Genomic DNA, 16,420 nt, shown 5'->3' with positions numbered 1-16,420 from the left:
TCCTTCATGTACTTTTTACTTTGATGTACAATTGTTTGTATTTTGATTGTCTCTGAGACCCAGAGCCAGGTGTGTGAAGAGAGGGAGCTTTTTCACACTTGTCCTTGTCTCCTCAGATGTCATCCTTCTGGAACTCATTTTTGGTGAGTTTGTCAAAGAGATGTCATGAGAACAGTGACAAGGACAAGTTTGAGAAAGCTCCCTCTCTTCACACACCTGGCTCTGGGTCTCAGAGGCAATCAAAATACAAACAATTGTACATCAAAGTAAAAAGTCCATCAAAGAGACTTGTTTATTTTGGCTATTTACCCACATTAAAGTGCCTGGGACAAAATGACCCGCAACATCATCTTTGTATACAAACTCCGCAAGACATTCCACTACTCAACAAAGTGTCCAGATTTTACAAACCAGTTCATGACCGTAGATGAGGAAAAGTCAGCAAATTTCAGCAAGAAAAAGAAAGGATCACCAGTACTTTGATCAACACAAAAACTGAAATGGGTCAAATTGACCCTCAACATAATAGAATGGTTAATACATGATATATATTATATATGATATATGTAGATTTCTAAAGTAGCCTTAAGCTCGACGCTCCTCTACTATCACATTCACTCCGCTTGCTGCGGCAACAACAAAACAAAAAACTCCAGACGTTCTTCTTCGTTTGTATGGTTTACTTGTGATCTTAATCATTCAAAACATAAAACAGTCACGATGTGGGAACAAATGAATAACAGAATAAAGAGAGTTTGTTGCAGTACGAGCTAGAAAAAGTTGAATGAGGTCAAAAAACTGTGTGGCTCGATTCCACCGCACCTGACAGCAATTACCCATAACACCTTGCGTCCCAAAAACCACCTTACCACAGATCATTCCGCCAGATATGCACTTAAAACAGTTACGTCATCAAATCATTTTGACAAATGTAATAATTACAATTAAAGTGAGCTTTATATAATTACTCGGTATAGCTCGGTCGGTAGAGTGGCCGTGCCAGCAACTTGAGGCTTGCAGGTTCGATTCCCGCTTCCCCCATCCTAGTCACTGCCGTTGTGTCCTTGGGCAAGACACTTTACCCACCTGCTCCCAGTGCCACCCACACTGGTTTAAATGTAACTTAGATATTGGGTTTCACTATGTAAAGCGCTTTGAGTCACTAGAGAAAAGCGCTATATAAATATAATTCACTACTCTAAGCATTCAATATATCAATTTTCTTATCGTGCAAATAAAGTAAATAGTCCCCTTTTGGCTGAATAAACATAAAGCACCTTCCATAAAATGTAAATTAACTTAAACAGTATTTAGGCTCCTACAATATATATATTGGCTTCACGGTGGCAGAGGGGTTAGTGCGTCTGCCTCACAATACGAAGGTCCTGCAGTCCTGGGTTCAAATCCAGGCTGAGGATCTTTCTGTGTGGAGTTTGCATGTTCTCCCCGTGACTGCGTGGGTTCCCTCCGGGTACTCCGGCTTCCTCCCACTTCCAAAGACATGGGGATAGGTTGATTGGCAACACTAAATTGAGTGTGAATGTTGTCTATCTGTGTTGACCTTGCGATGAGGTGGCGATTTGTCCAGGGTGTACACCGCCTTCCGCCCGATTGTGGCTGAGATAGGCACCAGCGACCCCAAAGGGAATAAGTTGTAGAAAATGTCTGGATGGATGATATATATTCATAACTGCTAGGCATATTTGGTGTTCTTGGGCTGACAAACATGTGTTAGACTACATACCTGCCAACTTCTGAAACTCAAAGAGCATAGTAGCCAGGGGCCGCAGGCGGGGGGGTTTTTCGTCGGATGGGGGCGAGGCAAAATTAATTTCAGCATCCAGGACACGTTGGGAAGACTATGTCTCCCGGCTGTCCTGGGAACTTCTCGGGATCCGTGCGTAAGTGTATCGGCTGGGGACATCTCTGCGCTGCTGATCCGCCTCCGCTTGGGATGGTTTCCTGCTGGCTCCGCTGTGAACGGGACTCTCGCTACTGTGTTGGATCCGCTTTGGACTGGACTCTCGCGACTGTGTTGGATCCATTATGGATTGAACTTTTCACAGTATCATGTTAGACCCGCTCGACATCCATTGCTTTCCTCCTCTCCAAGGTTCTCATAGTCATCGACGTCCCACTGGGTGTGAGTTTTCCTTGCCCTTATGTGGGCCTACCGAGGATGTCGTAGTGGTTTGTGCAGCCCTTTGAGACACTAGTGATTTAGGGCTATATAAGTAAACATTGATTGATTGATCCCCCGGGAAGAGCTAGACGAAGTGGCTGGGGAGAGGGAAGTCTGGGTTTCCCTGCTTAGGCTGTTGCCCCCGCGACCCGACCTCGGATAAGATGGATGGATGGATGGATTCAGACGGATTAGATTGTGGCTAAAACCTTCACATTTGTCATAATCCGAAGCCACTTTTGACCCACACAAAACTTCAAAAAATCATAAAGTACGACAATGTTTATTCTGTTAGCTAACATCCTTTATCTCAGGGGTCGGGAACCTTTTTTGGCTGAGAGAGCCATTTAACCCAAATATTTTTAAAATGTATTTCCGTGAGAGCCATTTAATATTTTCTAACAATGAATACAACTAAATGTCTGCATGTTTAAGTAAGACCAACATTTGTAGAGTATAATATGCCACAAACTCGCATGGCAGCAGGAACCAGGAGAGCGTTGTGCAGGTAAGATGCTCTTTATATCATCAACAGAGACAAGTAGAAATATAAACATGTTGATTGGTAGCAGGTGTGGACCGGCTGCCAATCAACAGCAGGTGAAGGGGGAAAAAAACAGCGCCGAGTGGGACAAGCAGGAAATGGAAACAAAATAAGAGCACTGATGGGAAGTAAACACAAAACAAAAAGGCCCAAACAGAAATGAAGTGACAGATCTTCACATAATAGTTTGTTTATGTTTCAAAATTATTAAACTATTCAATGTCAGAATATAAACTGTAGAAATAATGAACAAAATGTCAGCTACTATCTTTGTTTTTTGGGCATTGTTTTATCCAAATTTATACATGCGTCCAAATGGTACCAGGTAGACGCATTGCGGGTTTCCTGGACGTGGTCTACATCGCTAAAAGAAAAATCTAAAGAAGAGAATCCACTATTTTATCAATATACAAATCGCCTTCTCTTCTCCTACTCTCTCGTCGTCATCTGGGATGTGTCTGTTGTGATTTCACTTCCTGGTTCCATGACCCCACCCTATCTTGCTTCTGATTGGCTTGTCCACAATGTTTTGCTCTAATTTGAACCAATCGTGACTCATCATAGTAAACCCACCAACCAGTCGTGGATTTTCTTATATGTAAACAAACCGTGTATTTGGTCCCCTTGTTGAATTGAATTGAATTGAATTGAATTATATATTTATATAGCGCTTTTCTCTAGTGACTCAAAGCTCTTAACATAGTGAAACCCAATGTTCAGTGCTTTTCAACCTCTTTTGAGCCAAGGCACACTTTTTGTGTAAAAAAAATTCAGAGGCACACCACCAGCAGATATCCTTTAAAAAAACAAAAAAACTCGGTTGACAATAAAAATTCGTTATCGCAATTGTTGGATTCGACTTTAAACCATAACCGATCATGCATCAATATAGCTCTTGTCTCAAAGTAGGTGTACTGTCAAGGCCTGTCACATCACCCTCTGACTTATTTGGACTGTTTTGCTGTTTTCCTGTGTGTAGTGTTTTAGTTCTTGTCTTGTGCTCCTATTTTGGTGGCTTTTCCTCTTTTTGGTATTTTCCTGTCTTCCTTTGAGCGATATTTCCCGCATCTACTTTCTTTTAGCAATCAAGAATATTTCAGTTGTTTTTATCGTTCTTTGTGGGGACATTGTTGATTGTCTTATGTTCGAATGTACTTAGTAAACGTCGTCTTTGCTCCACAGTAAGTCTTTGCTGTCGTCCAGCATTCTGTGTTTGTTTACTTTGAGCCAGTTCAGTTTTAGTTTCATTCTGCATAGCCTTTTCTAAACTTCAATGTCTTTTCTTAGGGGCACTCACCTTTTGTTTATTTTTGGTTTAAGCATTGGACACTGTGACAGTTCCTTGCTGTCGTCGTGCGGGTTCCATGGACCACTCAGGAAGGACATTGCTTTGAGCAGGTTTGACTCTTTATCTTTTCAAATAAAGCTATCTCTTGCCAGGTTGCTTTTCAGCTCCTCCTCTGCTGCTCGCTCTTCAGTCGCTTTCATCGTCGCCGTCTTCTCTGCGTCGCATCTGCTGCGGACTCTCCTCCGTCTGCCCCGATCTCTCCTCCTATCTTTTTATGCACCATAAGGAGAAATGTTAATCGTCTGCCGGTGCTTGATCCACGCACCTGAATTAGATTGCAGGGTCGCTCCTGGCACGCCCCGCGTCTTCGCTCAGCCCCATTCTCCGCCTCCTTGCCGCCATCTTGGGCAGGGCTCCAGCGTGCCCTGCCCTGCCGTCGGACCGTCGCCTCCGCCTCTCCACAGACACCTTTTTACCTGGACGCTGCCTCCTGCTGTTCCCGACATCTACAAAGCAATTAGCTACCTGCTGCCACCTACTGATATGGATGAGTATTACACGGTTACTCTGCCGAGCTCTAGACTGCACACACACTCAAAAACACATCATTTGCAGATTATAATTACTAGTTTGCAAAAAATATTTTTACCCCAAATAGGTGGAATTAGACAATTTCTCACGGCCAGTGGTTGCAAAACACTGCCACTAGTCCATTTCTGTCTTTAGCTTCTTTTGTAGCATATAGCTCAGCTACCCACTACATGGGTCTAAAAATAGCTGAACTACGGGATTCTCTACTTGTTTAAAAAGTAGCAAAGCTACTGCCAAGCTACTTAAAAAAAACAGCAAGCTACTGGGAAATGTAGTTAAGTTACCTTACTTCGATTTGTAAGTTAATCGTTTCGGCTTCAAACTTGCACAGGAGAGAGTTTAAACCCTTCTGATTAAATGTTGTTCACAGAGTTTTGATTACTGCTCCGGTTTTGATTTTACGCGCCTTCAAAGAACCTAAATTTCCTAAAAAAATTTCATTTTTGCCTCTTTGAGCTGTAATTTGACCCCCTTAAAATGCTTCAAAGTGCAAGTTAAAGCTCTACTATGCAAAGGGAAAGCCATTTATCAACAACATCCAGAAACGCCGATCTGTAATTTGACCCCCTTAACATGCTTCAAAACTCACCAAATTTAACACACACATCAGGACTGGCAAAAATTGCCATCTAATAAAAAACCAAACCCTAAAAATCAAAATTGCGCTCTTGCGCCCCCTAGGAAAAAACCCAGCCAAAACTGTTTGTAACTTCTGTTAGGAATGTTGTAGAGACATGAAACAAAAACCTCTATGTAGGTCTGATTTAAACCAGGGCTTGAGTCACGGGGGCAGCAGCCAAAGGCGGACCCGACCAACGCTGCTTGCAGCTTTAATTTTTTATTGAAACCCGTAGTTTTTAGCACTGCAGGCGTAAACCGGAACGGATGATCAAAAACAGCACTCGTTACGGTAAAACCGTAGTTGTTGGCAGGTATGAGGCTATTATATGATGACATGCACCTCCTCTAGGCAGGCGACAGAGGTCTTTAGAGGCACTGCAGCTTGAGAAAAACTAAGAAAATCCGTCTCTATGTTCTGAGATTTCCCCACACATACACCACAATTTGAGCAAAAAAAAAAAAGTTAAGACCAGGGTGGTTCTGTTACATGTTTATTTCTCTTACAGCAGGGGGGTCCAAACTGCGTCCCGGGGGCCATTTGCGGCCCACAATTAATTGTTTACCGGCCGCCACATTCTGGAAATGCTAATGCAAATATAAAAAATAACTTAAAAAAAGGGAAATGAGGTGAAATCTAACGAGAAAAAGTTGCAATGTTGACACAAAGCTGCCATGCAGGCTGTTTTTTTTCTTTTGTCTTTCTTTGTTTTTCTTTGTTTGCCAATGCTCCAAAAAAAAAAAAAGACAAAAAAATCTATTTTCAAGGCTCCAATTACTTCAAGTATTTCACTATAAACTGTTTTGTGTTGTAAATATTGCATATATTGTGTGGTTGCCATATAAAAACAAAGTTTTCTTTGACAAAAGAGCATAAAACCTAATAATAGTTCAAACGTAAAATCGATAGATTTTGATCATGTGACTTATGTGTTGAAAGTAAAAGAAAAACCTAATAAAAATGTATCACTTTGAGTGGGGCACCCTTTGGATCCCAAATATATTTATTGGTGTTTTATTTATCTTTTCACTGTTATTAATCAAAAAATATAATTAAAATCAATGGTGTCCTGTATTATTGATCTTTTAGGGCTTTAATTACTAAATACTGCATATTTCAGTTTTACTATATATATATAAAAAAAAAAAAAAAAGTAGTTTTTGAAAGAAGCCATAAAACTTTTTTTTTTTATTATTACTTTATACCAGGGGTAGGGAACCTATGGCTCTAGAGCCAGATGTGGCTCTTTTGATGACTGCATCTGGCTCTCAGATGAATCTTAGCTGACATTGTTTAACACGATAAGTAATGAATAATTCCGCTAGTAATCACAGTGTCAAAAATAAAGTTCAAAATATAAAACATTCTCATGCATTTTAATCCATCCATCCGTTTCTATCGCACCTGTTCAAGAAGTCGCATTAATGGTCAAAAGTATTTTATTTATTATTGGTTAGCTTCAGAATAACAATGTTATTAAAAAGAATAAGAGATGCACACATTTAGTTGTTGTAATCAGGGAAAGTCCAAATAAAAGAGGAGGCGTAGAATTCTCTTGTCAAAGCCTGGGACGACACTGTACAAGGGTACAGGTCTACGCGTTTCTCCTCATTGAGCTAAACTGAATCCTGTTCCTGTTTAATTCCTTGCTTCTTGTTTGTTTAATAGATGTCATCAGTGTTTGAACCTGACAGTTGTATTCTGGGTTAACAATATTATACAGCTCTCACGAATATACATTTTAAAATATTTGGCTTTCATGGTTTCCGGGTTGGGGAGGAGACCCTGCCCCAAGTGGAGGAGTTCAAGTACCTAGGAGTCTTGTTCACGAGTGGGGGAAGAGTGGATCGTGAGATCGACAGGCGGATCGGTGCGGCGTCTTCAGTAATGCGGACGTTGTACCGATCCGTTGTGGTGAAGAAGGAGCTGAGCCGGAAGGCAAAGCTCTCAATTTACCGGTCGATCTACGTTCCCATCCTCACCTATGGTCATGAGCTTTGGGTCATGACCGAAAGGATAAGATCACGGGTACAAGCGGCCCAAATGAGTTTCCAGGTCTCTCCCTTAGAGATAGGGTGAGAAGCTCTGCCATCCGGGAGGAACTCAAAGTAAAGCCGCTGCTCCTCCACATGGAGAGGAGCCAGATGAGGTGGTTCGGGCATCTGGTCAGGATGCCACCCGAACGCCTCCCTGGGGAGGTGTTTAGGGCACATCCAACCGGTAGGAGGCCACGGGGAAGACCCAGGACACGTTGGGAAGACTATGTCTCCCGGCTGGCCTGGGAACGCCTCGGGATCCCCCGGGAAGAGCTGGACGAAGTGGCTGGGGAGAGGGAAGTCTGGGCTTCCCTGCTTAGGCTGTTGCCCCCGCGACCCGACCTCGGATAAGCGGAAGATGATGGATGGATGGGCTTTCATGGCTCTCTCAGCCAAAAAGGTTCCCGACCCCTGCTTTATACCAACTTGAAGTTGGTATAAAGTTGAAGTTAAATAAAAAAAAATAATAATAATTTGACTTATTTTTAACATTTTAATGACCGAGACCCTTTATGGTACCCGGGACCCTTAAAGGTAAAATAAATGTAAAAAAAAAATCCATACATTTTTTTGTGGTTTGAAAATGAAAAATAAAAAAAAAGCCCCCGCACGCTTTCATTTTTCCATGTGCGGCCCTCAGTGGAAAAAGTTTGGACACCCCTGTCTTACATTAAACCTCACCGTGGGAGGCAGGACGTTCAGACATGCAACAAAATGACAAACAATGATGGCGGACTTTTAACATTAGCGACAGAAGCCTCCACACTGGGTGCGTGATTCCAACCGAGTCCTCGGGCGTTACTGTGGATGCCACCCGTTGACACGCTCTCTGACGCGCGTCTCCTGGTGTGTCACGTACGTCAGTCCACAACAGGCTTAGTTGACGCCAGCACCGGCGCTCTTGTTTGGAAAAGGATTGTCTCACTGCTCAATAGAGTCCAGTGTCTCCTGGATTCTTCGAGTCATGCTGGGGATGAGGTTCATGTGGTCATCCACGCAGCTGCCCACGCATCGCTCCATCAGGGATCGGACAGCCGGCTCCTTGGCGCCCGAGTCGAAGAGATCCTTGGCTTTGTCGTTGCAGTGCATGGTGCACCTGGTCAGACGATCCTAGCAAAAATACATGTTTGGCATCACTTCTTCTACGACATCTTGTTTTTAGCATGGACATAAGTAGACGCAGCACGGAGCGCTACTGGCGCTGACGAGACGCGGGGCCGCCATCTTGGAGTGGTGATCCGCTCCACTCAGTGCAATACATTTGTCAGGAGCAATGAACTCTCAGCACATTTAATCAGAGGTGGGTAGAGTAGCCAGAAATTGTACTCAAGTAAGAGTACAGTTACTTTAGAGATTTATTACTCAAGTAAAAGTAAGGAGTAGTCACCCAAATATTTACTTGAGTAAAAGTAAAAAGTATGTTGTGAAAAAACTACTCAAGTACTGAGTAACTGATGAGTAACCTGTTTGTTTAATTAATACGGCAACAAGTAATGCACAAAAACATAAAAATAGCAATGAGCAAATTCATAGCCAGGAATATCTCTTAAGCAACTAAAACAATAATACATATTAAATAATAATACATTAAAATACAAATATTAAGGAAAATTGGCCACAATAACATAACAGCACCATGGCGTGGCGCAGTGGGAGAGTGGCCGTGCGCAACCCGAGGGGCCCTGGTTCAAATCCCACCTGGAACCAACCTCGTCACGTCCGTTGTGTCCTGAGCAAGACACTTCACCCTTGCTCCTGATGGGTGCTGGTTGGCGCCTTGCATGGCAGCTCCCTCCATCAGTGTGTGAATGTGTGTGTGAATGGGTAAATGTGGAAGTAGTGTCAAAGCGCTTTGAGTATCTTGAAGGTAGAAAAGCGCTATACAAGTACAACCCATTTATATATATAGGTTCAGTATGCATTTATCGATTGATTGATTGATTGATTGATTGAAACTTGTATTAGTAGATTGCACCGTTCAGTACATATTCCCTACAATTGACCACTAAATGGTAACACCCCAATAAGTTTTTCAACGTTAATCAATTACTTTATAAATGACCAAGTCGAGGTGATCTACCTCATATGTACATACACACACATATCATATATATATAGAGAGAGAGATATAGATATAGATATACATACAGTATATAATTTATAGTTATTTATTTTGCCGTTTTTGTTGACATGTTAAAGGTGTTTTAATGAATATACATGGATGTTTAACACATAAATTCCTATCTTTCATGAAGACAAGAATATAAGTTGGTGTATTACCTGATTCTGATGACTAGCATTGATTGGAATCAGACAGTATAGTGCTAATAATGTCCACATTTTCAAATGGAGGAGAAAAAAAAGTTCCTCCTTCCTGTCTAATACCACATGAAAGTCGTTGTTTTTGGGCATCTTATTTGTCCAGCTTCCATATTCGTTTTTATACACTTTACAAGAAATACATTGGCGGCAAACTCCGTAGTTTGCTAGCTTGTTTGCGCTGGCTTTCGGAGACTCTTATTTTGTTAGCGCAGGCGCGATGGAGCAGCGCTTTTATTGTGAAGACAGGAACTGTGCGATCAGTCTTTAGGCTTTTGACGGGAAGTACGGTTGAAAATAAAAAGTGTCTTTTTTGCTTTACACTTTTGATTGATTGATTGAAACTTTTATTATTAGATTGCACAGAACAGTACATATTCTGTACAATTGACCACTAAATGGTAACACCCCAATAAGTTTGTCAACTTGTTTAAATCGGGTTTTATGTGTGACGGTCATGTGACCGCCTGGCTCTGTTTGATTGGTCCAACGTCACCAGTGACTGCATGTGATTGGTGAAACGCAGGCATGCATAGTTCCTACTTTGAATGCGTGTCTGACTAAATCAAAACAAACAAATTAACAGATCGATAAAAAAAAAAAAGTAGCGAGTAACGAGCGGATTGTAGATAAATGGAGCGGAGTAAAAGTAGCGTTTCTTCTCTATAAATATACTCAAGTAAAAGTAAAAGTATGTTGCATAAAAACTACTCTTAGAAGTACAATTTATCCCAAAAGTTACTCAAGTAGATGTAACGGAGTAAATGTAGCGCGTTACTACCCACCTCTGCATTTAATTCATCTTACCTCACTGAATACCACTGACTTTCACGCGCATTTTTTTGTCATACGTGTAGCTATGATAAAGGACACATGTTTTATTATTCATAGTTTGCTTAACAGTAATAGAATATTCTTATATGCTATAAGTGACCAGACGTCCGAGATCAAAACTGGGAATATAATCCCAGAGAAGGGGGGGAAAAAAACGGTCAGCTATTTTTAAGTTGAAGAAACAATATGATTATGTTATTCATGTGTATATCCTACATAAACAATGTATGAATACATGATATATCTATATATCTCATAGAGAAGGGGTGCCCATTTCGTCGATCGCGAGCTACCAGTCGACCGCGGGGGGTGTGTCAGTCGATCTCCAGCCAGGCTTTTAAAAAAATAGACCTAAAAATGAGTGATCATCAATCTTCACCAAGACGTCACTTAAATGACATTCACGGTACCGGAGGGTCTTGTGAGATGACGCTGGCTGCTGCAAGATCATTATTATGAAAAAATGACCGAGAGGAAGGCGAGAAACACTTTTTATTTCAACAGACTCTCGCGCCGTACCTTCCGTCAAAACTCTAAAGGCCGACTGCACATTTCCTATCTTCACAATAAAAGCCATGCTTCATGCTGCCTGCGCTAACTAAATACAGAGTCTCGGAAAACTGGCGTGCACAAGCGATCCCTCAGAAAGCTGGCGTGCACAAGTGATGTGCACGCCAGCTTTCTGAGACTCTTATTTTGTTAGCGCAGGCAGCATGAAGCAGGGCTTTTATTGTGAAGATAGGAAATGTGCAGTCGGCCTTTAGAGTTTTGACGGAAGGTACGGCGCGAGAGTCTGTTGAAATAAAAAGTGTTTCTCGCCTTCCTCTCTGTCATTTTTTCATAATAATGAACTGGCAGCAGCCAGCGTCATCTCACAAGACCCTCGGGTGCCGTGAATGTCAATCAAGCAAGCTACGGAATTTGCCGCCAATGTTTTTCTTGTAAAGTGTATGGAAGCTGGATGAATTAGATGCCAAAAACCAACCACTTTCATGTGGTATTGTACAGAAAGGACAACTTTTTTTCTCCTCCATTTGAAAATGTGGGCGTTATCATCATTACTGTCTGATTCCAATTAATGCAAGTCATCAGAATCAGGTAATAGACCAACTTATATTATTGTCTTTGTGAAAGAAAGACATCTATATGTGTTACACATGCTTGTATTATCATTAAACACATTTAACTTGTTTACAAAAATGTCTCTTTCATAAATAAATAAATATAAATGATATATATAAATTAGGTAGATCACTTCGAGTTGGTCAATTGAAAAGTAGCTCGCCTGCAGAAAAAGTGTGGGCACCCCTGTCATAGACTGTATCTCTTTTTGCTGCAGCAGCAGAGAGTTTATACTGTCTTGACACTTTGTATTGATATTTTCTATTACATTCTTCCCTTAAATGATAATGTTTACACTGATTGTTTTATATGTATTTAAATACATTTCCATCCATCCATCATCTGCCACTTATCCGAGGTCGGGTCGCGGGGGCAGCAGCCTAAGCAGGGAAGCCCAGACTTCCCTGTCCCCAGCCAATTCGTCCAGCCGGGAGACATAGTCTTCCCAACGTGTCCTGGGTCTTCCCCGTGGCCTCCTACTGGTCGGACGTGCCCGAAACAACTCTCGAGGGAGGCGTTCAGGTGGCATCCTGACCAGATGCCCGAACCACCTCATCTGGCTCCTCTCCATGTGGAGGAGCAGCGGCTTTACTTTGAGTTCCTCCCGGATGGCAGAGCTTCTCACCCTATCTCTAAGGGAGAGACCCACCACCCGGCGGAGGAAACTCATTTCGGCCGCTTGTACCCGTGATCTTATCCTTTCGGTCATAACCCAAAGCTCATGACCATAGGTGAGGATGGGAACGTAGATCGACCGGTAAATTGAGAGCTTTGCCTTCCGGCTCAGCTCCTTCTTGACTACAACGGATCGATACAACGTCCACATTACTGAAGACGCCGCACCGATCCGCCTGTCGATCTCACCATCCACTCTTCCCTCACTCGTGAACAAGACTCCTAGGTACTTGAACTCCTCCACTTGGGGCAGGGTCTCCTCCCCAACCTGGAGATGGCACTCCACCCTTTCCCGGGCGAGAACTATAGACTTGGACTTGGAGGTGCTGATTCTCATTCCGGTTGCTTCACACTCGGCTGCGAACCGATCCAGCGAGAGCTGAAGATCCTGGCCAGATGAAGCCATCAGGACCACATCATCTAATCCCGCAGCCACCAAACTGGAACCCACTGCGCCTAGAAATTCTGTCCATAAAAGTTCTGAACAGAATGGGTGACAAAGGGCAGCCTTGGCGGAGTCCAACCTTCACTGGAAACGTGTCCGACTTACAATGCGGACCAAGCTCTGGCACTGATCATACAAGGAGAGGACCGCCACAATCAGACAGTCTGATACCCCATACTCCATCCATCCATCCATTTCCTACCGCTTATTCCCTTTTGGGGTTGGGGGGGGGGGCGCTGGCGCCTATCTCAGCTACAATCGGGCGGAAGGCGGGGTACACCCTGGACAAGTCGCCACCTCATCGCAGGGCCAACACAGATAGACAGACAACATTCACACTCACATTCACACACTAGGGCCAATTTAGTGTTGCCAATCAACCTATCCCCAGGTGCATGTCTTTGGAAGTGGGAGGAAGCCGGAGTACCCGGAGGGAACCCACGCATTCACGGGGAGAACATGCAAACTCCACACAGAAAGATCCCGAGCCTGGATTTGAACCCAGGACTGCAGGAACTTCGTATTGTGAGGCAGACGCACTCACCCCTCTGCCACCGTGAAGCCCATACCCCAAACTATTAAACGTAATTAATTTTATTGACAAGCAATTCTATTATGATCATACTCTTGTTTGCTAGCGGCTGCAATTTCAGTCCTATTGAAGATATTTGCTCCTTCTCAACTCTGTGGTGATATTCTTTTCACAAAATACAACCAATAGTCCGTTAATGTTAAATATTACTTGTGAAAAATAATCCCCCGATTCCTATTTTCAACAGTCCGCTCGTCTGAGCAGGAAAACCCTAGCTCCTCATCACCACTTCAAGATGGCGGCCCAATTTCTCACATCACGGCAGTCGATGCTGCGTCCACTCATAAGATGTCTATGGTTTTTTGGTTGTTGTTGGCCTCCCACTCACCTGAAACTTCTCCAGCTCGGAGGTGACGAGGCCCTGAGCCTTGGCCAAGGGAGTGTGACATCTATCGATGCACTGATGCACCTGAGACATGGAGTCTGACGACCGATCGCAGCAGTCCGCGCTGCACTTAAACATGCGAGCCTGTAAGTAAAGTTCAAGTTCAAAAAATTTGTTTAAGAATTGGCTTGTTTATAAAGCTTGGTGTGGTTTCTTTTATTTTCGGGGGTTGGTGCACTAATTGTAAGTGTATCTTGTGTTTTTTATGTTGATTTAATAATAATAAAAATAAATAAATACAGTTAAAGGCCTACTGAAAGCCACTACTAGCGACCACGCAGTCTGATAGTTTATATATCAATGATGAAATATCAACATTGCAACACATGCCAATACGGCCGGTTTAGTTTACTAAATTGCAATTTTAAATTTCGCACAAAGTATCCTGTTGAAAACATCGCGGAAAGATGACGCGTGTGCATGACATCACCGTTGGTAGCGGACATGTTCTTCCAGCACCGATCACGGCTAAAAGTCGTCTGCTTTAATCGCATAATTACACAGTATTCTGGACTTCTGTGTTGCGGAATCTTTTGCAATCTGTTCAATGAACAATGGAGACATCAAAGAAGAAAGATGTAGGTGGAAAGCGGTGTATTGCAGCCGGTGTTTCCTTGTTTACATTCCCTAAAGATGACGGTGAAGCTTTACTATGGAACAGAGCGGTCAAGCGAACGTGGTTCTCTACCACATGTCAACCGGCAGGTTTCTCTGAGAAAATGGTGGTAATAAGTCGGCTCTTACCGTCGACATGAGCAGAGCTCGTGTCGTTCCTCCTGCAGCTGTCAAAGAGGCAGCTGCGACTCTCTTGGCTCCTCCGACCGCCCGCCCCCGAACGTGGGATACTTCCACCGTGGAGGAGGGGATAAAAAAACTCAGCCCGGCCTGAGAAACGTGGCTTCCCTCAGAGACACTGATGGTCACCACACCCTTCCGACTTTCAGGTATGACTATATAATCTCACTAAAACACTAGTAACACAATAAGCAGATAAGAAATTTTCCGGAATTACCCTAGTAAATGTGTCTAAATGGGGCGGCATGGCGTAGTGGGTAGAGCGGCCGTGCCAGAAACCTGAGGGTTGCAGGTTCGCTTCCCACCTATGGACATCAAAGTCGCTGCCGTTGTGTATAGCTCGGTTGGTAGAGCGGCCGTTGTGTATAGCTCGGTTGGTAGAGCGGCCATGCCTGCAACTTGAGGGTTGCAGGTTCGATACCCGCTTCAGCCATCCTAGTCACTGCCGTTGTGTCCTTGGGCAAGACACTTTACCCACCTGCTCCCAGTGCCACCCACACTGGTTTAAATGTAAAAATTAGATATTGGGTTTCACTATGTAAAGCGCTTTGAGTCACTAGAGAAAAAGCGCTATATAAATATAATTCACTTCATTTCACTCCTTGGGCAGGACACTTCACCCTTTGCCCCTTGTGCCGCTCACACCGGTGAATGAATGATGAATGAATGATTGGTGGTGGTCGGAGGGGCCGTAGGCGCAAACTGGCAGCCACGCTTCCGTCAGTCTACCCCAGGGCAGCTGTGGCTACAGATGTAGCTTACCACCACCAGGTGTGAATGAATGATGGGTTCCCACTTCTCTGTGAGCGCTTTGAGTATCTAACAATAGAAAAGCGCGATATAAATCTAATCCATTATTATTATTATAACATCTGAATCGCTCCCACTGCCCTCGTCTTTTTTTTTCTTTTTCTTCTAGTCCTTCACTCTCCCTTTCCTCATCCACAAATCTTTCATCCTCGCTCAAATTAATGGGGAAATCGTCGCTTTCTCGGTCCGAATCGCTCTCGCTGCTGGTGGCCATGATTGTAAACGATGTTCAGATGTGAGGAGCTCCACAACCCGTAACGTCACGCGCACATCGTCTGCTACTTCCGGTACAGGCAAAGCTTTTTTTATTAGCGACCAAAAGTTGCAAACTTTATCGTCGATGTTCTCTACTAAATCCTTACAGCAAAAATATGGCAATATCGCGAAATGATCAAGTATGACACATAGAATGGACCTGCTATCCCCGTTTAAATAAGAACATCTCATTTCAGTAGGCCTTTAAGTTAAAGAACCAATGATTGTCACACACACACACTAGGTGTGGTCAAATGTGTCCTCTGCATTTGACCCATCCCCTTGTGTATCCCCTGGGAGGTGAGAGGAGCAGTGAGCAGCAGCGGTGGCCGCGCCCGGGATTCATTATTGGTGATTTAACCCCCAATTTCCAACCCTTGGTGCTAAGTGCCAAGCAGGGAGGACATGGGTCCCATTTTTATAGTCTTTGGAATGACTGGTAAAGAACTAGCTCTTATTTTCTGCACACAAAAAACAACTCTTACGCAGATGATGACTATTGAAATTCTTCTTACCTGCATTTTCCGGATGTGATCTCTCTCCAGGCTTTGGACCATGTCCTCCACCACAGCATGGACGCGTGCTTGTTGAGCCTCCGCCATGTCTCCACGCTATGCTTAATATGTCTTTTTTTTTTTTTCTTTTTTCCTCAAGACCACTTTTGTACAATAATGCGTGTGTTGACGCAGCGTAGATGCCCGACTATAAAATTAAGTAAGCACTAAGGTCACCTCCATTCAAGCATGGGGTTCGAACTTGAGCCGAGCAGTCGGGAAAGCGTCACTTCCTGGATATTTCCGGCTTTGCGGGACCAAACTTCCGGTTGTGGAACCGGTCACAATTAAAATTCTAAAAACATTCCTGTTTATTATAAACAGAAAAAAAATGTGTTTTTATTTCTAACATACACGAGGAGTATGTATATGTT

General features: G+C 43.3%; 1 protein-coding gene across 1 annotated transcript; it reads right to left on the bottom strand.

Annotated features, from left to right (window-relative positions):
* Window positions 1-4,115: 4,115 nt before the first annotated feature.
* Window positions 4,116-16,297, bottom strand: fam136a (family with sequence similarity 136 member A). The gene is made up of 3 exons (XM_061876282.1): window positions 16,008-16,297; window positions 13,576-13,716; window positions 4,116-8,370 (listed from the first exon to the last, which is right to left on the bottom strand). Exons 1-3 carry the CDS (start codon window positions 16,092-16,094, stop codon window positions 8,182-8,184), a joined length of 417 nt encoding a protein of 138 aa, XP_061732266.1. The 5' UTR covers window positions 16,095-16,297; the 3' UTR covers window positions 4,116-8,181.
* Between the last annotated feature and the right edge of the window lie 123 nt (window positions 16,298-16,420).

Source organism: Nerophis ophidion, linkage group LG17 (genome assembly GCF_033978795.1).
Source record: "Nerophis ophidion isolate RoL-2023_Sa linkage group LG17, RoL_Noph_v1.0, whole genome shotgun sequence".
Lineage (NCBI taxonomy): Eukaryota > Metazoa > Chordata > Actinopteri > Syngnathiformes > Syngnathidae > Nerophis > Nerophis ophidion.
The sequence above is the reverse complement of the archived record's forward strand: the minus strand, read 5'-3'. Positions and strand labels throughout refer to the sequence as shown.

What these genes read in the sequence shown, in the direction of transcription:
- fam136a (XM_061876282.1), bottom strand. Translation starts at nt 16,094, where the DNA reads ATGGCGGAGGCTCAACAAGCACGCGTCCATGCTGTGGTGGAGGACATG. An exon ending in ATCACATCCGGAAAATGCAG is followed by an intron (nt 13,717 to 16,007) that starts GTAAGAAGAATT and finishes CTTTACTTACAG; the next exon opens with GCTCGCATGTTTAAGTGCAG. An exon ending in CCGAGCTGGAGAAGTTTCAG is followed by an intron (nt 8,371 to 13,575) that starts GTGAGTGGGAGG and finishes TATTTTTGCTAG; the next exon opens with GATCGTCTGACCAGGTGCAC.